This window comes from Tasmannia lanceolata, unplaced genomic scaffold, assembly GCF_043159265.1.
Source record: "Tasmannia lanceolata isolate RefF3 unplaced genomic scaffold, GAP_Taslan_0.1 ptg000003l, whole genome shotgun sequence".
In the NCBI taxonomy this organism is placed as follows: domain Eukaryota; kingdom Viridiplantae; phylum Streptophyta; class Magnoliopsida; order Canellales; family Winteraceae; genus Tasmannia; species Tasmannia lanceolata.
The window spans coordinates 2,548,988-2,572,458 of NW_027518680.1; the positions used below are offsets into that span (position 1 = coordinate 2,548,988).

The 23,471-nt window shown below is 39.3% G+C and overlaps 2 protein-coding genes across 5 annotated transcripts; one reads left to right on the forward strand and one right to left on the reverse strand.

Moving 5' to 3' along the window:
- Nucleotides 1-1,738: 1,738 nt before the first annotated feature.
- On the reverse strand, nt 1,739-14,324 carry LOC143847543 (DEAD-box ATP-dependent RNA helicase 20-like). The gene is made up of 10 exons (XM_077356425.1): nt 14,053-14,324; nt 13,710-13,969; nt 6,192-6,371; nt 5,920-6,081; nt 5,660-5,814; nt 2,998-3,090; nt 2,821-2,906; nt 2,508-2,734; nt 2,190-2,423; nt 1,739-2,060 (listed from the first exon to the last, which is right to left on the reverse strand). The coding sequence occupies exons 1-10, from the start codon at nt 14,106-14,108 to the stop codon at nt 1,999-2,001; spliced, it is 1,515 nt and encodes a 504-aa protein (XP_077212540.1). The 5' UTR covers nt 14,109-14,324; the 3' UTR covers nt 1,739-1,998.
- A 2,001-nt stretch (nt 14,325-16,325) lies between these two features.
- On the forward strand, nt 16,326-22,509 carry LOC143847551 (uncharacterized). 4 transcript variants are annotated; one of them, XM_077356439.1, is made up of 12 exons: nt 16,326-16,465; nt 16,559-16,606; nt 16,718-16,769; nt 16,909-16,982; nt 17,482-17,612; nt 17,704-17,797; nt 17,913-18,023; nt 18,402-18,832; nt 18,941-20,065; nt 20,823-20,948; nt 21,789-21,856; nt 22,169-22,509. In XM_077356439.1, exons 1-12 carry the CDS (start codon nt 16,441-16,443, stop codon nt 22,170-22,172), a joined length of 2,289 nt encoding a protein of 762 aa, XP_077212554.1. In that variant the 5' UTR covers nt 16,326-16,440; the 3' UTR covers nt 22,173-22,509. The 4 variants fall into 4 exon arrangements, with proteins under 4 accessions (XP_077212554.1, XP_077212560.1, XP_077212568.1 ...); XM_077356445.1 differs by having other exon boundaries at nt 17,704-17,794; XM_077356453.1 differs by lacking the exon at nt 20,823-20,948.
- Nucleotides 22,510-23,471: the final 962 nt, after the last annotated feature.

Below are 23,471 nucleotides of genomic sequence, written 5' to 3' on the forward strand. Positions count from 1 at the left end.
GGCCCACGACATGGATGATCACAACCATTGGATTGTAAAGTACATGGGAAAGGAAAAATTGCCAATGGGGGACACCAAAATACAAGAATTGTGAACAGGGGACACAATTTTGAAAAATTGTTAAAGGGGGTTGATAACCCCCTTTTGAGAGTTTGATAACCCCATTTAGAGGGTTGATAATCCCATTTTAGAGACTTGATAACCCCATTTCGTCCCTCTCTAACAATTTTTCAAAAGTGTGTCCCCCGTTCACAATTCTTGTATTTTGGTGTCCCCCATTGGCAATTTTTCCTATGGTAAATTGGGGAGCTCCAAAATCCTGGAGTTGCAGAAATGCTTCTGATGTAGAACTAGATGTCACCCACAACTCCTTTATTCAAATCATTCAGGTTTTTTTCCCTAACATAGAATATGTATGTCATGGAAACAGAGAGACCCTAATGAGATTTGATGGAGGAGAGAACTAATTGCTTTTAAAGAAACAAAAAATGAAGAAATAAATCAAAAGCAACAAAACCAAATCTTCCTAAAACATTGTTAGGTACCTTAACCAATAGGCTAAAAGCCAAAGAGTTGAAGGAATGTGTTAGGCTGGGCCCTTTAAACATTGTCTCATACTAGGATTGGTCTCATGTAGTCCCATACGCAGGTAGACCCCACTCCGGACTGTAACATTCGATCACGCTTCCACATCCGCTGTCCTTGCGGCCCACTCTGTAGCGCCTTTTTTTAATGGTAAAAAGATTTCATTAAAAGAGGAAAGATGGAGAAGAACTCAAGGATACAATGAGAATCTTTCTGAAGATCTGAATTGTCAGATCAATACAACTAAGGAGGAAGAAAATCAAATAATTCTAAACCCTCTCAATATGCTCCCTCTCTCGCCAATTTGTCAGCCTCCCCATTTGCTGATCGTCTGACATGGGTGAAAGCCACCGATGCCGACCCCAATCTATCTTGGATTTCATCAAATAGAGCTGCAAATCTCAAGGGGGATTATGTGCACCACTTAACCATCTGACGACGTTAAGAGAATCTCCCTTCATCACTAGCTTATTCAAATCCACACCCTGAAGCTTTTAAGTCCTTCAAGAATGACACGCACCTCCTGCTTCAATAGTGTCTGCCAGCCCAATCGGACCCCTAAATGCCCATATTACTCTCCCTTCCTCATCTCGCAATAGTCCTCCAATGTCAGCAGGACATGGTTTTCCCATACTAGATACATTGAAGTTTAGTTTTAAAATAGCTGTGGCGCCTTTTACTTTTTAGGTAGCCCTTTTCACAGCCGCAGGTCCCCCTTTTCACAGGTCGGCCGTCGCCTCTTTCGTGACTCGAACGCATGACTTGGTAACTACTCTGATACCAAATGCTAGCGTCTAACCAATACACTAAAAGCCCCAAACATGATGGTACGCATTAGGCTAGGCCATTTAAACCTGCCGGATACTAGACTGGGTCAACCTAGTCTCATACCTAGGCTGTCCTGACTTAGGACAGTAGCAAAGGCAAAAAAATCAAGAACAGATCAAAAAAAGAATAAATTATTGGAGAAATTATTATTGGCAGCAGGGCCTGCATGATATTGATATTTCTTACTAGGATGAAGAGGAAGTTTGTTCTACCACCGAACACGATCTCCTCAACTCTTCGTACACAATCAATGGTAGAAAACAATTTTTGGGTGCTCACAAGGACTCAGTGATACTCAGTTCAATTCACTCATATGCTGACGGGATTGAAAAAATGAGGTCAGTTCCCTCTCTTCATTGAAACTGTAAGAGGTGAGGTGGACCTCGTCTATCTTACAAAGTGCATATACCATTCTACAGCCTCCAATGCAACCAACGAAATACATAACCCTCTTGCCAAACAAGTTTTCCCAAGATATCAAAGTCACTGACCAAAAATGCATAAAAGTGAAAATTACATGCCCCTTTGATTGCAGTGATGAGCTCCTTTTGTTAATGGAGATTTTTACCCCTCCCCTCATTCTATCTATTTGCTCCATGGACGCCCGCCGCCTAAGCCCCTTCCACGATCACGGAAACCACCATGACCTGATCAAAACAAACAGTGCACGAAAACAAAATTCCGCTCATTACAAATGATACTAATACATAAACTGAAATCAAAACTTACAAATGATACTTAAACTGATTTCAAAAGAGGCAGATCAGAGGACTAACCCGATGGGACTGGAGGAGCACCACGCCCCATTGCAGCCAGTTGAGAACTCACAGTCTGCCCAGCTTCCTCGAGGATTCCAATAAGCTCCTTCGCAAATCTAGCATTTGCGGCCGTAAAGAAAGTATATGCTGTTCCCTTCGCCCCAGCACGACCCGTTCGACCTATACGGTGGACATAATCCTCTAACGATCCAGGAAAATCATAGTTGATGACATACATCACATCCTTCACGTCTGCCAACATCAAATTAAATGAATGAGGAAATGTTCACTCGCGTGAGAATGGCTATAAAAAGACAGATTTGTTCATATGCATACCCAAACCACGAGCGGCGACATCGGTAGCCGTCATTATTGGACTTTTGCCAGCTTTGAATTCTGAGAGGACCCAATCTCTTTCTGCTTGACTTTTATCTCCATGGATTGAGAGGGCGGGCCAGCCATCCATTCGCAACTGCCTTGTGATTTGGTCACATCCTTTCTTGGTGTCCATGAAGATCAAAATCCGGCTCCCGTCCATGATATCCTCAAGAAGCTTTACCAATCTGACATTGATATAGTCAGTAGGCTTTTGCATCTATTAATTGCCCGGCAAAGATAATGGCTATGGCTAAAGGATATGAACTCTTACTTGTTATATTTCTGATTCTCTGAAACAATCTCTACATGCTGCCGAATTGCATGATTAGCTTTCAAATCTATGGAACCGATAACCACCTGTGCCGAGTCAGGGGATGATCCCGTCAATTGTGCTATAGACTGAATCATGGTTGGAATTGATGAAATTTGAAGGTTGATCATCCTTTACCTTGTATGGGTTGTAGAGGAATTGCCTTGCAAGTTGTTCAACCTCCTTGGGCCAAGTTGCGCTCCAATATAGAGTTTGACGATCTGGGCGAATCTACAAAAAAGATAGCTTGTAAGAACAAGCTTTTAAGAACAATCTGGGTGTATATGATCTGGCTGTATATACAAAAATTTGTGGCCAGTGTTTGCAAACTTGATGCTACTCTTATAAACAGATTAAGTTAGCATGTTCAGTTTTATATCGAGATGCAAGCCAGCCTCCATTCATTCTGGTTTTACTTCCCTGACTTTGGGTAAACATTGCACAAAATGCACAATTGGATCAACGAAATCTAGTTTTCAATACACATTCAGCATATGGGCAAAAAAATAACTTAACACAATGTAAGCAATAAATATTTTGCAAGAAGAGAAGAAATAAATTTTAGAAGCGAAAGAAAGCTGCTACGACGATTCCAGAGAATTAAGAGATGAAATAAATGATATCAGCACTACCCAGTTTTGATATTTCCACTAAAGCATCTGGTCTTTTAGTATTTCAAGAGCTGTCAAAAGGTCATTACAGTTCCCAAAAAGCTCTCACAAGCTTATTAGAAAAGAAAAGACAACCTGGACAGTGCAACTATTAAAACATGGTAACATGGTTGTGCTGATATCATTTCCCTTATTATATTTATACAACAGACTGGCACATGTGTCTTGCCTAACTTTAAGGATCTCTATACCCTATACCATCCCCCTCCAAAATATTCCTATCCTTTAATAAACAAATATTAGATGACTGAAATGAAAATTTGCCTAAGAGTCTAAGAACTCATATCTAGGTCCGGCATCAACCCCACAACCATACATCTCCATGAATACTCCAACTTAAAGAAATGGAGAACTCAAACTTTCTATGGGTCGTCTGCAACGCAATAAGGTTAAGATGGCTTCAATATCATGAATACTATAAATAGAAATTTGGTGATCATATAGAATTCAACACATCAGGAAAGGAACAGTTCATGGTGTTAGAGTATAAAAGATAAATAACGCCTTTCTCTAACAGCTTAAGCTTTTGGAGAAGTTGGTTAGTTAACACGGTATCAGAGCCAAAGGTCTCAAGTTCAAACCTCCCGGATAGCAAAAAAATCCACATGCGATGGTCATCCAAACGTGGGACCACATGTTTGCCAAGTGGGCCACACGTGCGGGGGAGTGTTAGAGTATAAAAGATAAATAATGCCTTTCTCTAACAGCTTAAGCTTTTGGAGAAGTTGGTTAGTTAACACATGGCATTGTTTCCAAATAAATACTAAATTTTCAAACCAACCATGCTTAAGATTGCTCTCTAATAAATATTAAATTTTTACACCAATCATGCTTGAGCATGATAAAGGTAGGTTTAATTTACAATAGTTGTACAAGTTAAGAAAACACAAGTTTTGTTGTCAACATTGTCAATAGGAAGTGCAGCAAGGACTGGAGGGTGGTTGGCGGGTGGCATATTTAGGCTCTCCCGGTTCAGAGTTTGGAGAGATTTTTCCATGCAGAGGATGTCTTTAGAAAAGGCATTCAGGGTCAGAGTGAGAGACAGGATCGGATTATGGCATGACCATTGGTGTAACGACCAGCCTCACAAGGTGCTACATCCTCGCCTCTCCAGGGTTGTAGTGAATAGAGATGTGAGCGTGCGGAATTCCTGTACACTTAGGGAGGGGATATAATTTCGTACCATTTTTTTCTGTAGGAACTCTATGGTTCAATATTGGTTCTAAAGATTCTAATGAGGCAGAGGTTTTGGCGCTTAAGTGGGGTATCAATTTTTGGGACTCGAATCATTAGGAGCTCTCCACTGTAGAGGGTGATTCCAAAAAAGTTGCCAAGTAGATTCAGGTCAACAAACGCTTTCCTTAGCAATTTGCAGACTAATTCAATGAGATCATGGACCAGTTGGAGGGGCACAGAATTTCTTTTCAGCATTCCCGTTGGTCCACCAACGAGGAAGCATATTACTTAGCTAAGGAGGAGTCTCTGGACCTGCCCTTATCTCCCCCATTTACTTCCCAATTCTGTCAAAGCCATAGTTTGCCTGTGTTGTTTTTTCTTGCATTTTCGCTTGTCACCAGCTCGGTCTATGAGCGTTTGTAGCCACCTTTTATTTATCATTAAAAGAAAACAGAAACAAAATTGACCCTCTAAGTAGAAATTCTAACCGTATCATTTCAGGAAATACAATACAGATTCTAAATTAATTATGTTTTCATCCTGAGATGGGGGTATTTGAAGCTGGTTTTAAGGCTCTGTACAACAGAAGAAACACTTTCCAAGTCCAAGCAGTCATGCATTTTTAATCTTCTGAAGATTCTTGTTATCTGACTCAGAGTCTTAGACTATGCAACCAAAATTTTCTCAAGTTTACATGAAACCAGATAAAGTGAACTGGTAAAGCTGTATAATCCCATTTGAAAATTCTAATTGACATGACAGTAGGGATATCTTATAACTGCAACAAAGAAAATAAACAAAACATCCAACAAAGAGAGCACCGTACAGTGTTTTTTTCCTAAAATGCACCCTAAAATTCCAAAAAAGACCCGAGTAAAACCAAAATGATATTTTGCATGGATAAAGGAAAAAGAACCATATGAGTATCTGAGAAATAATACCATAAAAAGTACCTGAGAAATAATTTTCCGAATTTGAGGTTCAAAACCCATGTCTAGCATTCTGTCTGCCTCATCCAAAACTAGGTATGTTACTCTCCGCAAGTTTGTATGATGTGATTCTAACATATCAATCAGCCGTCCAGGTGTAGCAATAACAATTTCAACGCCTGATTCAGACAGCATGAAACATAAAGCATTTTCCATCCCAAGTCATTCAATTCTTGAATATGTTCTATAACAATATAATTATTTTTCACTTTAGCACCATCTACCTTTTTGGAGATCACGAACTTGTGGTCCCTTTGGAACTCCACCATATACACATGTATTCTTTAGCTTTGATGATGCCCCAAATTTAGTGGTTTCTTGTTGTATCTGAACAGCAAGTTCACGAGTCGGAGCTAAAACTAAAACGATCGGGCCATCACCAGGAGCTGAAACATAGGTCAAAGTTAAACACAACATAAAGTCCACCCAACTGATGTAAAAAACATAGATTATTCAACAATTGCATTCAGGGATGTAAAAGAATCAACATTTGCACCTAAAAATGGCTGAGCGTTGACATGGACAATGGCAGGCAATAAATAGGCAAGTGTCTTTCCCGATCCTGTTTCTGCAATGCCAATGAGATCGCGACCCTTTAAAGCCATTGGCCAGCCTTGAGCTTGGATAGGAGTAGGTTCAACAAAACCAGCTCTCAGAACTTCTTGCATGACATAATCTGTTGTCAAGAAAAATGTAAAAACATCACTCTTCCAAGAAAGTAAAAAAGTTCAAAGGAAAAGACCGCATTACAGAAGTACGCCTCATTTTTTTAAGACAAATTAAATCATCTTTCTTTTTTATTTTCAAACAAGCAATTTAAAAAGAAAAGGTTAAATTTAATTTTTTTTACCAGGAAATTATTCATTTTCCAAGATTTTGAGAAAATATTTCTTGCTTATTTTTATTTTAATGTCGTGAAAATCCAAAGCTAGTTGTCTTTTCTTTTTATAGCCTAAATTCCCACAAGTCCTACTTTGCTTTTTTATGAACATTTAGGGGCCGTTTGGATACGCGGATTTTAGAATCTAGGATTTCCTCAACATTGTAGATGGGAGACGAGAGAAGAAAGAGACCGGCCGTCGTTTTCTGATTTCTCGCCCTTCTTTCCTACAGCAAGAGAGCAGGAAATCGTCCCATGTTTCCAGGTTTTAGAAATCTCACGATTGGGGAGAGAATTTTTAAACCTGAATTTTTTACAGGGCAGGGCAGCATACAACAGCTTGATCATGAACCCTCTTTACAATGTTTTCAAACTAAAACCTGGATTCTAAAATCAGTGTATCCAAATGACCCCTTATTATTATTAATCAGAGGGTCTCACACCTTTAATTGCGCACAAGATTCTGAAAATTTTGCCAACAGAACAGCTCAAGTGTTGCATTCCCGAAATATGTGCACGATAGATGTTAAATGGATAAACACTGATTCCTTCTACTTTGAGGAGGAAAGACAAGTTCTATAAACAGAAAACTTTAGCATAATTATTTGATAAAAGGTAATGTATTTATAACAAATATCCAAGCATCCACAATCACATAGCCCTGCACTCTAGTAAGATGACTTTCAAGTGAAACACTGAAAATTGAAGTGGCAAGGAAAATAAATCCTTAACTGGGGTTACTTGCTCTGATTGATCATATATGGTTCCTTCTCTAGTCACAGGACTAGATGGCAATTCCTTCCCTCGATGGACAGGATTGGAAATTGAACTTTCGATGTATTCTTTTGAGAACTTTAAAACTTTATTTAGACAAATATTTGCTACTTGTTAAACTTCTGAGAAATGAACTTTCGAGGTATCCTTAACTGGGGTTACTTGCTCTGATTGATCATATATGGTTCCTTCTCTAGTTACAGGCCTAGATGGCAATTCCTTCCCTTGATGAACAGGATTGGAAATTGAACTTTCGATGTATTCTTCTGAGAAATTTAAAACTTTATTCAGACAAATCTTTGCTACTTGTTAAACAGCCAATAACTCCAAAAGCTTAAGCTATTGGAGAAGGCGTTATTTATTCTTTTACACTAACTCTCCCCCTCATGTGTGGCCCCTCTTTCTTTGGGTTGGTCTGCACGTGGCACATGTGACCCGTCTTTTGGGTTTGGCCATTGCATGTGGATTTTTGCTATCAAGGAGGTTTGAACTCAGGACCTTTGGCTCTGATACCATGAGAAACAACCAGTAACTCCAAACGCTTAAGCTGATGGAGAAGGCGTTATTTATTCTTTTATACTTTAACACTACTAATCCTGAGCAATGCTAAAAATAAAAAGAAGCTTGAAGTCCAAAAGGAAATCACAGGTACAACTCGACATTACCACCAGTGACAGCATCTTTGGCATTTTCCAAACGTGTATAACTATGAGTCCTCTTGATCAAATTCTTAAGAATTGGAAGACAATCGTGATGGTTTGAAACCCCAGATCATCTGGCACTGGTGAAGTTTTTCATGATAGCAAAGTCCGGATCCTTTATTCCTTCACATGGCCAATTAGTCATACGGATTCGTCTGAGGAAGAGATCAGGGCTACAGGGCTATGCAGAGCTACCAATCAACATTTTTACTAGCCATATGAATGGAAGAATGGAGTTCGAGGAAAATTCTTCAAATGTCGCATCCTGGGTGAATGAGGACATAATAGGAACGTGGTGTCTCGCAAGATATATTGATGATATTCACGAGAGGGTCAGGGTAGGGAGATTGCTTTTTTGCACATCTCAAGGAGTGCGAACACTTAGTTGATAGGTAACTCTGTTGTATGTTGTGCAGCTTTTGATTGTGGATGTGCATATGCAATCTTTTTCATTAATAAAATATGTCATCTTCGTAAAAAAAATGTAGATTATAGATAAAGCAATTGACAAGATTGTTGTTAGTTGTAACTTGTAAGTAGGTTTATAAAGTGGAGCAAATTCTAGATGGGGCTATAGATGACAAAACATGAGAATTGTACTTTCAGCGTTTGTGCTATGCGAAACCGGATCCAGACGGTGGACTTTCTTAGACGTCGCACGATGTTGATAGTTAACCATTGTGCACTATACATAGCGGTTGGGGAATCCGTGGATCATATTTTTATGCATTGCAGTGAGGGTAGAGAGGTGTGGAGTGGCATCCTGTCCAGATTTGGTATCTCATGGGTATTCCCATCCTCTATTCAAGGGTTTTTCGAAAATTGGTCAATGGTCCCATGGAAGAAAAGAGGGAAAGTTCTTTGGTCTTTATTTCTTCTAGCTACAATGTGGGTTCTATGGAATAAAATGAAAGATAGAGTTTTTGAGGGAGTCTCTAAATCGTCGCACTTTCTCTTCATTAAAGATGCAAGGAGATTTGTTTCAGTACAGAGAATAGACCCTCTATTGTTCAACAGTGGCAGGTCCCATCTCAAGGCTTGCTGAAGCTCAATTTTGATGGGTCTAGTATCATAAATCCAGGGCCAGCAGGTATAGGTGGTGTTCTAAGGGATTACAGGGGCGAAGTCATTTGGGCCTTTTCTGGATCTATTGGGGTAACAGATGCAGCGAAGCGGAAGTTAGAGCTGCTCGCCAGGGGATTATTCATCTTCATAGGGACCTTGTGGATAAAGTAATAATAGAGGGAGACTCTCTCAATGGCATTAGATGGCTTAGAGGCTCTTCTGTCCCCCCTAGGAGATTTGCTAAAAAAATTTATGAGATATGTGCTAGGCTGAATGGTGTTTCCTTACCATTCATGCATGTAAGAAGATCGGCAAATGTGACTGCAGATAGATTAGCTAGGCAGGGAGTGGACAAACAGAGTCTAGAGCTCTTTGATTTCCTTCCTCCATAAGTGGGGTGTAATTTTTTCTTCTTGTGCCTTGTATTTTTGGTCTCTAATGTTTTTCCTTGGGGTGTACTTACTCAATCGCCCTCTTTTTAATGATATCTGCCACCGTTCAAAAAAAAAAAAAAAACATGAGAATTGTACCAAAGGGATATAATTGACAATGCACATCTTTAGTCTTCTCTTCCCTTGCTTTTGTGCTACGGAATCCCTTCTTTCTCCATAAATTTTTTAAGAATCCTCAGGTAGGCATTTGAGAAAGTATAATGGTCTCCCCGACTACTCTAGCTCCAAGTTGGGCAGAGGTAGTGATGGGAGGATTCCAGTTGCAGAACGGTAGCTCTCGCCTGAGGGCATTGTTTCAGGAGGGGAAGAGATCCGCCTTGGAGGTCAGATGTTTCTGAAGTATGGGATTCTTATGGATACGGAGCTTCAATAAATGGCCATGTAAGCTCTAGAAGGGCTCCGGATGGTGTTTAAAATGATGGTAGAATACCTAGAATAGATCATGATGGTGATCAGGTTGGCAATAGGAGAGCTTGGGATATGGGACCTGGCTGTTAGACTTGGTGATGGCCCTTCTGCAAGAAGTGTCCAGCAAGCCTCAAAGGATGAGGCAACTTTGGAAGCTATCCGGGTGGCTGGGGAAAACAATGGAACATCTCTCGAACGGCAACACGAGTGGCTATACCTGAAGCTGAGACTTTGGCAAATGATAACCGAGGAAATTATGTTCTTATTTGCTCTTATTTCATTTCCAACAGCATGCATCCAAACGAGAGGAATATCTTTCTAGAAAAAGGCTTTCTCTTCCATGTTTGTACTTTGTTGTACCAAACGACAACGGACTTTCTTGGAAAGGAAAGGAAAATAAAAGGTTTTCCTTAGAATACCTTTCCAGGGTGGAAAGACCTTTCTTACAAACCAAACAGGCCCGTAGTGAATCTGGTTGATGACTGGGCCTTTGCTCTCTGGCATGGAAGGGGGGATTGCTTTGGTTGTTTTGCGGTTAATCTGGAAGGAGAAGAACCGCATGATATTTGAAGGGTCCAATAGAGGCGTGTGCATCATTCAACAGCATATTTTCTCTTCAGTGGTTTGTTGGGCGGCAGTGCTTCCGAAATTCAAAGGTGCTTCTCTTAAAGCTTAACTTCGACGGTTCGAGCTTTGGGAGCCCTAGTCTTTCAAGCATTGGGGGCCTTCATAGCGTTGTTCGATGGGTATTCTTGGGTCCTATTGATGAGGCGGATTCTAACGAGGTGAAAGTCAATGCCCTTTTGCATAGTATCTGATTCATCGACCCCTCCCATCTGGACTTTCTTTTAGTGGATATCAATTCTCTCAGGGTCTGTTCAGTTGCGCGAAGGAAATGAAAAAGAAAAGGAAATGACGTGGCAGAAAGAAATGGAAAGGAAAAGAAATTGTTAAGAAAGAAGTAGGAGTGCGCATTCAGTTGCCAGGAAACGAAAAAGAAACAGCAGGAATATGCATTCAGTTGCCAGGAAAAGGAAAAGAAAACCAATGGACATGAGAAAGAAGCCCTTGTAACTTATGAGAAAGAAATGAATGGAAGATACATGACGACAAATAACTCACAAAAAATCAAACATAACCCAATTGAAACACCCCAACACAATCTTTCATCATCTTCCACCAAACCCACCACACCATTTCTCTCCCCCCTCACCCACCACTTGAACCGAACACCCAACCATCCATTTCATCTTTTACCCAACACAAACAAACTCCAACCCATTTCATTCATTTCCCCAATCCAAACAGAGCCCACCCCAATCAAATCCCATACAAAAATGACCAAAAAAAAAAAAAAAAAAAACACACAACCCATAAGCCAAATAGACTCCTGATTCAAACCCACAAGCAAAACAGATAAAAATGCCAAAATCAAGAACCTTAACCCTCGGTTATGAAGAAGAAGAAGAAAAAAACCCAAGAATCAAAAAAATATAAGAAGAAACCTTAAATCTAGGCATCATTTCTGTAATAAAAAGAAATAAAAAACTGGAATCTAGAGAAGAAGAAGAAAAAAACCCTCAAAATAGAGAGATTGAACCCCAAATATACATACATCCAAGCCTCGAACAGAGATCAGACCCTAAAATAGAGAGATCAAACCCCTAAAATTCTAAGATCGAAGCCCAAAACAATGAGATCAAACCCTAAAATATAGATATCCAAGCCCAAAACTGGAAAAAAATCAAACCTAAAAACGTACAAGAACAAATCTGGAAAAAAAAAAAAAAAAAGAGGGAAAGAAGAGCAAGGGACAAGGAATACCTTCTTCTTGGTTTTGCAAGGAGTGGAGAAGGCGAATCCTCTTCTTGCTTTTGAAGAGGATGGAGAAGACGGTTCTCTTCTTGCTTTTCAAAAGGATGGAGAATACGCACCCTCGGCAACGGAGAAGACGAACCGCTTCAGTTGTTTTTTAAGTCGGGGTTTGTTTTCTGAGACTCTCGTTATCGTGGAAAATTCTTCAAATCCGACCGTTTTAGACGGATTTTGGGTCACGGAAAGGGGGTGACACCTGGGATTCGACGGATTGCACGTCATTGTTGAGCTTTCCGCGCGCCTTCCGTATCCCAGCAACAAAACGACCGTTTTGTGTCATTTCCACGGAAAACACACCTCTTTTCCTTTCCGTTTCCAAATCCGAGGTGCAACTGAACGAACCCTCAATGTTATTTGTAAGGTTTAGCTCGGTAGGAGTCATCCTTGGAGGTTTGTGGATTTTATTGAGGATGTTTTGGACACAACGGAGGGGCATGGTGACATGTGACTGCGCTCTAGCATATCTTGCATTCCGCAAATAGAGAGATTGATGCTCTTATGCGTTGTGGTGTTGCTAGAGGCATATTAGAGTTGTTTGATCATCTTCCTCCATGAGGAGCGGGTGTATCTTTGTTTTTTTTCTTCTCGATGTATCCCTTCACTTGCTTGATCGTAGGGCCTCTCCTTTTCCTTTCTTTTTTCAGTGATGTTTCAGCACTCCCGGGGGCGGGGGCGGGGGCATGGGGGGGGGACAATCTTCCAACAACTAGGCATAGTGAATCATACAATGCTTGAACAATTTGAGATTAAATTTAAATAAAACCAAAAGGTACAACTAGGCATAGTGAATCATACAATGCTTGAACAATTTGAGATTAAATTTAAACAAAACCAAATGGTACCATATTCTGAAACATATTGGCCCACGGTTCAAAGAACTGGACCGTCCATTCTAACCTACAGGTAGCCCTCATCCCCTCATCCATCCATATGCCTTTTCACCTTTTGTAACATCCAGGTATACAAAAATATGATTTCAAGTTCTACTATTGGTAGCAAGAATCTCGCTCCCTCTTCAGAATCTCCTCTCTTCTTCAGTAAGGCCAGAGGCTTCTCTTTGGTTCCATCAAGACTGCCTCAGGCCCCATCACGACCACCTCTAACTCAATCAATGTCATTCTATTTGTAGATATTTTCATGTCTTAAATCAAAATATTCTATGTTTCAATAACAATCTCTATAAAAGTTAGTTAACATATCATACCGAATATATATAAAAAAAAAATCTTTAATACAAACAATGCATATGCATCTAGGGGTTCCTTCTCCCTATGATTTTTGAGAAACACAGCTTTCCCGCTAGGTCCTCCATTCCTGCTTCATGTAACTAAGGTCTTACCCCCATGTTATATGGTTATACCTCAAAACATAAGCAATATCACACTCTGAATGGAATGCATCTTGTTGTGCAATGAGCCTAAACCATTAGCACTAAAGCAGGCATAGTTAGTAGTGAACTCCAACTCCACTCACAGACCACACCAACAAAATCCAGTGGTTCTAATTTTTTAATAGGCATATAACAGGCCACAACCGGTCACACAACTGTCCCAACTTTCTTCATCTATTTGAACTATGGCTTCAGACTTGCACCAAGTATCATTTAATGAGCTCTCCCAACTGAGCGAAAAATTCCCTTTTATTAAAAAAAAAATGACATAAACTAGCCTCCCAAACCTCAAAATTGACAAAAAATGAACAAAAAAATTAATGGGTCTCCTCATATCTATTTAAACAATGAGCTCTCCCAACTGAATGAAAAATTCCCTTTTATTCAGAAAAAATTACAATCACATAGTCAACTAAAAGGAATTAAAAAAAATAATAATGGGTTTTCTTTGGCAGGTGAATTGAATTACCTGGGAACCCAACAACTTGGAAATCAGTGACGGGTTTGGGGACGTCGCGGCCCTCGACGGTGATCTCACGCCGGAGACGATACGCCTCGACTTCGTCCTCGGTCATTGATGCCACTGCAGATGACTCCACATAGAAATTCTTCTCAAATGGAGTCAACCCATCAAAATCCTGCTTCGGAAGAGAGCTTCCAAAGCCCTCCGAGTCTTCCTTCCGGCTCCCTTCTTTTCTGTAGCTCGCACCTCCACCAAACCCTCCATCACTGAAAAATGAAGAAAAAAATAACAAGGGTGAGAAATTAGAACGAACAAGGACATGGGTTTTTCTGAAATGGGTAGAAATTACCTTTTCCTGTCCCGGTACGAACCGGGGTCGCCAGACCTGCTGTCGTGCCTGCTCATATCTTCGTGTTTTCCTCTGTTCTGCTCAGAGAGAGAGAGAGAGAGAGAGAGATGATTAGAGATGTGGAAGGGAGTAGAGAAGATAGAGAAAAGGGGGAGAGAAGAAGGAAGAGCAGCTCATAGGATCTCTTTCTCGCCGGGAGAAGAAAGAGGGCTCTCTGTTCTTTTGCGATTTCTCTTTACACAACTAAGGAAATGAAAAATGAAATGTACTCTCTCGCCTCTCCCTAGCACTTAATTCAGCTATATGAAATGCATTCTCGATGGGGTGTAAGCCCCGCAATAGTACGGCTTACATCATAGGATGATCCAAACCGCCCATTTGATGGGCCACCACGTAAATAGGTGTGTATCAAAAATCATTTACATTGGATGATCCCAACCATCCTACCTATAGTGGTTTTCATAATAAGTTCCTCTGTAGATTGGAGGGCTAGGATCATCCGAGATGAAAATGATTTTTTAAGCACGACCTATTTAACTATAGGTTGGGTTAGGGTTGCGGCCAGGCAACCCGACCCAACATTGTCACCCTAATCTTATCATGATTTCATTGATGCACGGATTTGACCAGATGTTAGATGGGTTGAGTTAGGATTGAGAGAATTGAAGGGGGGGTTGGGTTATGTTGACACTAGATCTGGCAAAATCGACATGTGCCCGCGGTCGACTCAACCCACCTGCAAATATGCGGGTGGGTTGGGATTTGAGTGACCCGCAAATATGCGGGTATGGGTTGGTATTTGAGTGACCCGTCAAAATTGACACGCGGGTCACCCAACCTGCCAAAACATGGGTTGGGTTAGGTGAATCCGCAGATACCCGCATTTCGTTTTTTCTTTTTTTTTTTCTTTCTTTTTTTTGGTTTGAGTAGATATTGGCTGCATTTCTTAACTCGCAATAAAGGACCGCTTTCAAATAAAAGATGAGATTTATCTCTTTTGGAGGGTACTAGGGCATTTTTGTGTTACTTCATTGAGAAGCAATCCATATGAAGCTTGAGATCAAAGAAAAAGATAAACGGACCGGTCTAAATTAAGAGGAAATGCAACTTAGTATAAGAGGGACAAGGGTTCGTTTGCAATGGGGGGTATTCCGAGCATTTTTTCTAAGTCTCTTCTTGGGTTTTGCTGCTATAATTTCCTTATTCACAAAAAAAGAAAAAGGGGGAAGGAATGATTTAAGCACAAACATGTTTTGATAACATGCACTCATGTATCTTGTCTTTTAGTATTTAAAGACCCGCGGGTGCCCGTGGAGAAGTGGAAAAAAGTTTTATTTACCCTTTTCCGGTAATTGTCATATTTCTTTCATTTTCTTAGTAGTTATTTCCGTAATTGTCATATTTTGCTATAGTTTTCGTATTTTTTCTACTTTGGTGCCATTTTGCCGTAATTTTTCTATAAAATTTAGTACCGCATAATTTTTATTTATTGCTAGCCACCTTTGCACAAATAGTACTTCCTGCTTTTTGCACATAAGCAACTCTAAAAAAGTCAACATTAATGGGCTAAGAGCGCAATGATCATGCAATTGGAGAAGGTAGCTTTGGAGAAGGTGGCTAGCAAATCCCTATATAAATTTTAAAAAAAATCTTAAAAAATTATGTCAAAAATCCGGGTGACCTGCGGGTTGACCCGGCCCATTTGATCCGGACTAGTACAGGCCGGGTCAAACCCGGCCCGGCCCGCCCGTTGCCAGGTCTAATCAAAATATAGGTGTGCTGAAATCATTTCCCAAAAAAAAAAAACCTTACTCTTTGTAAAAAAATTGCAGGTTTCCTGCGAGTTGATGACCCAACCCACGTGCAGTGGGTGTGGGTCACCTAAGTGCTGACCTGTAGGGGGGGCATTTTTTACACAACCCATTTGATCCGCACATGCATAACCCATGGGTAACCCAACCCAACCCACCTGTTTGCGAGGTCTAGTTGACACTCTTTCGAGTTGGGTCCGATTAGGGTTGAGGTAATGCTACCTCGGGCTGGGTTAGTGTTGACCTCGACCCGACCCGACCCGACCAGGCCCGAGCTGCACCTCTAGGGGAGCAAAAGAGATAAAATTTTCATTTTGATCTGTGTGAAATATGCTACCACTTGGAAGAGACAAAGGTACCATTTCCTTGGTAGGCAAGTCATTTTTTTTGGGTCCCATCACAATCTTCATGGCCACTCAATTTAACGTCCACATATCCAATATAGTTGGATTAAATTGTACACATGACAGCAACGAATGACAGCCAATCGGCCCAATCGTCACTCGTCTTCTCTCCCTCCCTCCCTCTCTCTCTCTCTCTCCCCAAAGAAGTGTGGCTTACATAATCACTGAACCCAATGCCAGGTGCCATACAAGTTTCAGGTACTTAACGTTCTTATTTTCCTAATTCAACTTCAACTAAAAATGAAGAATTCTGCTATCTTTACTTAATCGTGGTGACTAAATTCATTCCAGTTTTGGACTTGATGCCATCTCCATCATCCTCTCTTGTTTCTGTGAAGGGTAAGTAATATTACCCTTTCGTTAGTGTTGATTATATTTTTTATCATTTTTTTTATCATTTTTTTTCCCTCCTCTTCGGAATACTCTGATTGTCGTACTGATTCTTGGCAGTTGCAATGGGGAAGAGGGAATATCAAACTTGGGACCAGGGTGAATTCTTATTGTGAGCAGAAAATTCCTTACACTTCTGTTGTCTTCTTTTTCTTCTCAATATTCTGCTTATATTCAATAAGAGGCATTTTTTCAGTTTCCTCCTGGTTCTGGGTAGTGATTTTTTTGAATCTTTTATATGTGTGCTTCAGCCCATTAACGACTCTCCGCGATAATCTGATTGTGACGCTCTGTGATGCTGAGGGGAATGAGATATCCCGAACAGGTACAGTTTCGATTGAGAGTGCTTTTCTTTTTGGGTTTGAAACTGTAATAGTCCCGCATCGGAAGCGGAGAGAGAAAGTTCCTGGTTATATGTTGTAGACCCCCATTCCCTGTGTAGACGCGTTTTAAAACCGGGGAAGGCTGCGGCCTAGAACCGGACAATATCTACACGGTTGGTCGGGGCGTTACAAATATGGTATCAGAGCCGTACCTCCTCTAGTACGATGTGCCAACGAGGACGTTGGGCCCTTTAAGGGGGGTGGATTGTAATAGTCCCACATCGGAAGCGGAGAGAGAAAGTTCCTGGGTTATATGTTGTAGACCCCCATTCCCTGTGTAGATGCGTTTTAAAACCGGGGAGGGCTGCCGCCTAGAACCGGACAATATCTACACAGTTGTTCAGGGCGTTACAGAAACTTTGAATTGATTGTTGGTTTTAGTCCTTTTTGGATTTTTATATGGATGGGTGGATGATAATTAGAGTTGATCCTGCTTGTCAGATGTTCAGACCATGTCTGTGGTTGAGAAGGGCTCTTGGGACGATTCGTTTCCCCTAGAAGGTGGTGTGCAAGTTCGCATGAAACTGCAGTTCATCCTTAATGAAGAAGAACGCAAGCGGATTATGGAAGTGGTATGCTTATTTTCACAGTGTCTGATTGTGAAATATCTGCAAATAGATGGCTTCTATTTAATTTTGTCTGGTGTTTGGGTTTTGTTGGCAGAGAGACTCTGTGGTAAAGAAGAAACAAGGGGAATTGATCAAGAGGACTCATAGTCATACAAGTTTGGAAAATGCCAAAGATGCTGCCGCTGGTGGTAGTGTCGAGTTGTGCTTGTGATTTGCTGTTGGACTTTGAGCTTCTTTTGATTTTCAGCATTTCGCATCCTTAGTAGCAAAGAGTTGTCCTAATAAAAGTTTTAAATTTCGCAGAAGAATGCAGTGAAGGTTCAATTTCAATTCCTGTTCATCAAGGGAAGGAATTGTCATCCAGTCCTATTCAAAGAGAAGGAACCATGCATGATCAATCAGAGCAAGTAACCCCAGTTAAGGATTTATTTTCCTTGTACTTCAATTTTCAATGTTTCACTTGAAAGTCATTTTACTAGAGTGAAGGTCTATGTGATTGTGGATGCTTGGATTTTTTGCTATAAATACATTGCCTTTTATCAAATAATTATGCTAACGTCTTCTGCTTATAGAACTTGTCTTTTCTCTTCATAGTAGAAGGAATCAATGTTCTTTGTTTCCTTGGGTGGAAATCAATTAATTTTGGTTACCAATGTATCTCGTTTAACTGCATAAAGCTCAACTAATTTTTCACCAATTGTTTTTCTTCAACTGCATAAAATTAAATTTGGGTTTGGTTGAAGAGGATGATTTTTGTATCACTAATGGGCCTCGAATCGATTTTGAATACTGCAGATGGAAGTGGAAACTTGTCGATGGCTCCATTGTCACTAGAACTTCAAGAACACCCTGAACAATCATCTGAATATGAAGTCCATCTGACTGAAGAAAATTACATCAGCTCTGAAGAAAAATTAAAGACCCAATTACCACCTACTGACGTTCCCCAGGAAGCTTTAGATCATCAGATAGGATGCTCGGAATCCATTCTCACTGAAGTTGTTAATGAAAATAACATTTCCTTTTCTGCTACATTGGTAGAAAACACTGAAAATAGCAATCCATTTTCTGCCACATTGGGAGAAGATATTGAAAATAGAAATTCTTTTTATGGCAGATTAGGACAAGATAGAGCTTGTAGTTCTGAAACAAAGATTTTCCCAGGGACAAGTCCTACCAATGTTAGGAAAATGATAAGTGCATTTGAAAGTGGTATAACTCAGGTAATGCTGTCTCAGTTTTCATGTGATACATTTTCTGTTGGTTTATAATGAATGCTTTAGATGCTTTGTTTTTCTTGATTGAGATCCACAAAACTTGAATGCGAGCAGGGAAAGATACCTCATATCATCCCAATAACAAAGTCCCAGTTGGGCAAGATTGACATGGAAGGTTATTTGAAGGGGCAATATGTAGAACAAGATGAAACAGAAAAAACTAAAGCGACACAACAGGCTGGACGAACCGGAGATAATTCTTTTTCTGTTGGGAGTCCCGCAAGGGAAAACTCACAAGGAAACTTGGAAAATTTCCAATTGCTTTACGTTAAGAGAACACAAGAAACGCAGCATTCTTCTTTAGACACCAGTTGGAAATCTATGGGAAAGGACAAACAGCTATTAGGATTTGAGAACAACCAGAATTTAAAAAAGTTGAATCTGGGAAACCATAAGCCTATCAAAACGGAGTCTTTAGATGCCGCAGAGTCGCAATTACCAGAGAGAAATAACGATCTAGAGCCAATTGAGGGATCAATAGGAAAATTCAATGAAAAGAAAGAGTATGGGACAATTGACCCAGTTGGTTTGGATGTACAATCTGCGTATCAAACTTCAGAAGGGGAACCGCCATCTCAGGAAAGCGAGCAATTAGAATTGGAGGGATTGGGTGCAATAGACAACCCAGTTGATGAAAGCAGCTCAACCAAAAACAGGACAGATCAAGACCATGAAATCCACAAATGTGTCTATGTGCCCTTTAGTTTGACATTTGGCCCAGTTGGTTTGGATTCACAAACTGCATATGGAACTTCAGAAGGAGCACTATCATCTCAGGAAAGTGAGCAGTTGGAAGAGGTGGGTCCAATGCACTACCCTGATGATGAAAGCAACTCAACTGAAAAAAGTAAAGATCAAGAAAATGAAGTCCATAAAAGTGTAGATACCAAATGTAAGTCTTCTGTTAATGAAGTTTTAGATGGAAGAGAATTTAGAACTTGTAGAGAAGATTTGGAAAGGCTAAATATCCATGCATCTTCAAACAAAAAACTGGAACCACTGAAATATTGTAAAGTAGATCGCTGTTCCTTTGAGCGCTTGGGTAGATGGATATTCCAAGATGATGCAAGGCATTTGTGTATTACAACTAGTAGCAAACAAGTGAGGAATCTTGTAGAAGGCTGCAATATCTTTACAGACACACATCTAAGCGAGAGAGCCTTGTCCCATGGAGAAGAGGTTTGTAGCTCTATTTGCCCAATTTCACACTGCACTGTATTGCATTTATATTAACTTTGTAGAGTTATATAGCATTCCGTGAATGCCTGGAAGAGTTGAGATCATTTTCCCAGCTTCATTCTGGAGCTGATAGCCTTTATTATTTAGTTATTCAATTTGGAGAATCACCATGAACACTCATTGTTTTTAGTTGAAGTTTTATTTTTAGGTACCTAGTGGACTATACCATTTTTTACCTATTGGGATGTATGTTTCTCGTGGTATCTTATGTTTCTTTATTTTCTTCAGTCTTCACATATAATTTGTAGAAGAAAAAAAAGTTACCCTTTATTTGCTTGAATTGCTATCCATATGATTTATATCTTTTACTTGAAACTCATTCTCTACTTGTGACAAATGTTGGAGATTGTGTTTGAGTGTTCACATTATCTACTAAATGATCTATCAATTTTTTCCTTCCCTTAATTATTTCATTATTTACTTTGCATGATTGGTTTTCTCTAGATTCTCCCTTGTGCATGGAAAGGAGTTTCTTGTTTTATTTAAGCGATAATTGACTTCATCATGCACAGAGCTTATGCCCTGTACAAAAATTCATATAATTTTAATTATCATCTAATATTTTTTCTTTGAGTAGCAAAATTGTCTGTGAGATTGAAATTCCTTCACCATTCGTGCTTGTATGAATGCTTATATTGTCTACTTTACAATGTACATGCATTTGTAACTTTGATTATGTAATTCTAAACAAATGCAGAGTAAGATGTGTGATGACATTCATGATGATGTGTATAAAGATGATGAATCTTCCTATAATTTGAGAAATTCGAAGGTTGAAAGTTCGATTGGTGTTCCTGGAAAGGCGGGAGGATTGATTGAACAGGTTGCTTCTCTTACTGTATTATTGCATTTTGGTTTTTTCATTTTTTGGGCGTGGTAGAGCACTATAGAAACTTCACTGGATGATTGAATAGGATATGCTGCATTGGTTTTAGAAGGGAATATGAAAATTGGATAAATAATTACTTGACACTACAAGGATGATGAAATAAATCCTAGCTAGAAAGAAATGGCTATTTGAAACATACAAACGTATATATTAAGTTGGAGAATACAGCCTTTATTCCTGGGTTGCTTTTGAAATGTTCCAATTGTCTTTCCTAAGAAACATTGATAAGATTGTTTGCCAATTGATCTTCCCCTTTAGTGAATTTTACAAATGACACTTTATTCAGTCTTTTTCTCTCACAAATGACAATCCACTTAAATATGTCTTGTTTCTAGTGAAACATAGAATGCCAGAAAACTAAATGCCAATTGTTTGGAAAACCAATACCCTTCAGTACGTACTTGGAACCACATCAACTATCTTGGAGTATAGGTCATAATGCCAGACTCTTCTTTTGCTTGATTATCAAATAACTTATTAGTAGTTACTTGATTTCAGTAGGTAGTTCTTTTAGCTGTTAAGATCCTCGAGCCTGTGTTATTTGTGATGGTATTATATTACTATCTGTTTCTCGTGCTTCACTTCTTGTCCACTCTCTTTTTTCTTTTTTATGAGCAATGGTATTTCTGGTTTCTGTTTAGTTTTTACTCTTCTTTGGTAATGACGTGTATAAGGTACAATTGTGAAATGCATACAGGGTAGACTTGTATTATTTAATTTTTTTGTCACTGAGGGACAAAATGCCAAATTTGTCTATAATAATTTTTGTTACAGGTTATACGTGTCGTGGTCATAGTGGCATGTGGAACTCTATTTCTCAGCAACAGACCACGAAATAACAGGTCCTTATATAGCTCCTTCACGACTTGTTTATTTCATAATTTAATTTTTTGGTAGTAATCTCGGCTCCATCAGAGGTTACTTTATCCAAGAACCACATGCTCCATTACAATGTGAAATGGCAAACCTCTCTTTCAATTGGCAAGGTACATATAGGGGCGTAGAACTCATGTACACCATTGTTAGTTAAGAGACTTGACCTCAAGACATTGTCGTGAAGGGCCATTTTTCATTTGTTTGGCGAGAGGAATGGTGCCTTAGTTGTGATACAGATATTGATGTTTTTTACATTTTTATGTTTCCTCATTTGGCAGGTAAAGCATGTGAGAGATGGAGGTTGAAACTATAATTGGCAGAAGCACGAACCATACTGGTTGACCCTCCTGCCATTAGTGATCATTGATCTAAATGTCGTATGTAAGGTTGTGGGTTAGTTTACCACTTTCCCACTGAAGAAAGAAGTTAATGATTTTTCCTTCATTGTATATTATTTTTCTGAATTAACTAAATTTTCTTAGCCCAAAACGTGCAAGTGAACTACCCTTGCAGGATTGGATTACTCTGGCTACTGTTGTAAATGCCATCCTGAGTTTCAAGAACTTTTAACTGTAAATATTCTTTTGACAAGTAAATAAATACCAAGTTTGAGATGAAATGATGGCACCGAAATAAATATAATTATTTAATTCTCTTATAAGTGCATGCTTACAATTAGAAATCATTTGAGGACTTCACGGTGCAGCTGGTCTTCAATTATAATAGATCTTTGTCAAGGGGTAGATTGTTTAATCAGGAAATAAAATGTTTAAAATTCGCTGATATTTTTGTAGAATATCTGAAAGGATCCTTATTCTTACCTCTGCCTATTGCCAAGTATCTGTTCAATATCTTTGCCTTCTTGTAGTTTCACTAATATGGAATACTAATTATAGTGTCGGAATAGCTGCATAGAAGATCCTAATTGAAATTCCATTTTAATTCAAATTGAGAATATCCAATGTTCTCTTCCCTAACTAGAGTCATAAATTGATTTAGAGATCGAACTCAATTCTCTCATTTTAATTTGATCAAGTAACTTACCCCTCCTTTCCCAAATGTTTGACAATTTGCTTACTTCTTCAGTTAAGCTTTTCTTTCTTCTGTTCATTAAAAATGAATATACACTAAATATCTGTGACTGCAAAATCCAGATTTAAATCATTAGAGTGATAATGTCAGTTCAACTTGTAACTGCTACATAGATTTCTAAGATTTGGATCGAGGGTGATTCTCTACTCGATGCAAATTACAACACTAGTCATTTCGAAAAAAAGAAAATTACAATATTATTGGGCATTTCCTTCCATATGCTTGTTAAGATCTACTGGCAGAAAATATTGATTGCAAAATTGAAAAATATATGACTTCGTAACAAATTTGAATCGAGACGCGTTTGGATGACTTGAGCTGACTTTCATTACAAGAGTCATCTGGTCATCTTTCTAGTTAAGATGCTGCCAGTATTGTTGATTTTCAGTAAACAATAAAGGATAGTTTTTTTTTTTGCAATGATGGGGAACACACATTCTATCTGATGATTGGAATGGGAAACACAAAAGGAAAGCTTACTACTTGTTA

Bases quoted from the DNA above. Each gene is read 5' to 3' on its own strand.
- LOC143847543 (XM_077356425.1), bottom strand. From the start codon at position 14,108: ATGAGCAGGCACGACAGCAGGTCTGGCGACCCCGGTTCGTACCGGGAC. The intron at 6,082-6,191 runs GTGCAAATGTTG...CCTATGTTTCAG, and splicing joins CAACGCTCAGCCATTTTTAG to CTCCTGGTGATGGCCCGATC. The intron at 5,815-5,919 runs GTAGATGGTGCT...TGTCTGAATCAG, and splicing joins AGTTCGTGATCTCCAAAAAG to GCGTTGAAATTGTTATTGCT.
- LOC143847551 (XM_077356439.1), top strand. From the start codon at position 16,441: ATGCCAGGTGCCATACAAGTTTCAG. The intron at 18,024-18,401 runs CAGTTAAGGATT...TTTTGAATACTG, and splicing joins TCAATCAGAGCAAGTAACCC to CAGATGGAAGTGGAAACTTG. The intron at 20,066-20,822 runs GTTTGTAGCTCT...AAACAAATGCAG, and splicing joins CCTTGTCCCATGGAGAAGAG to AGTAAGATGTGTGATGACAT.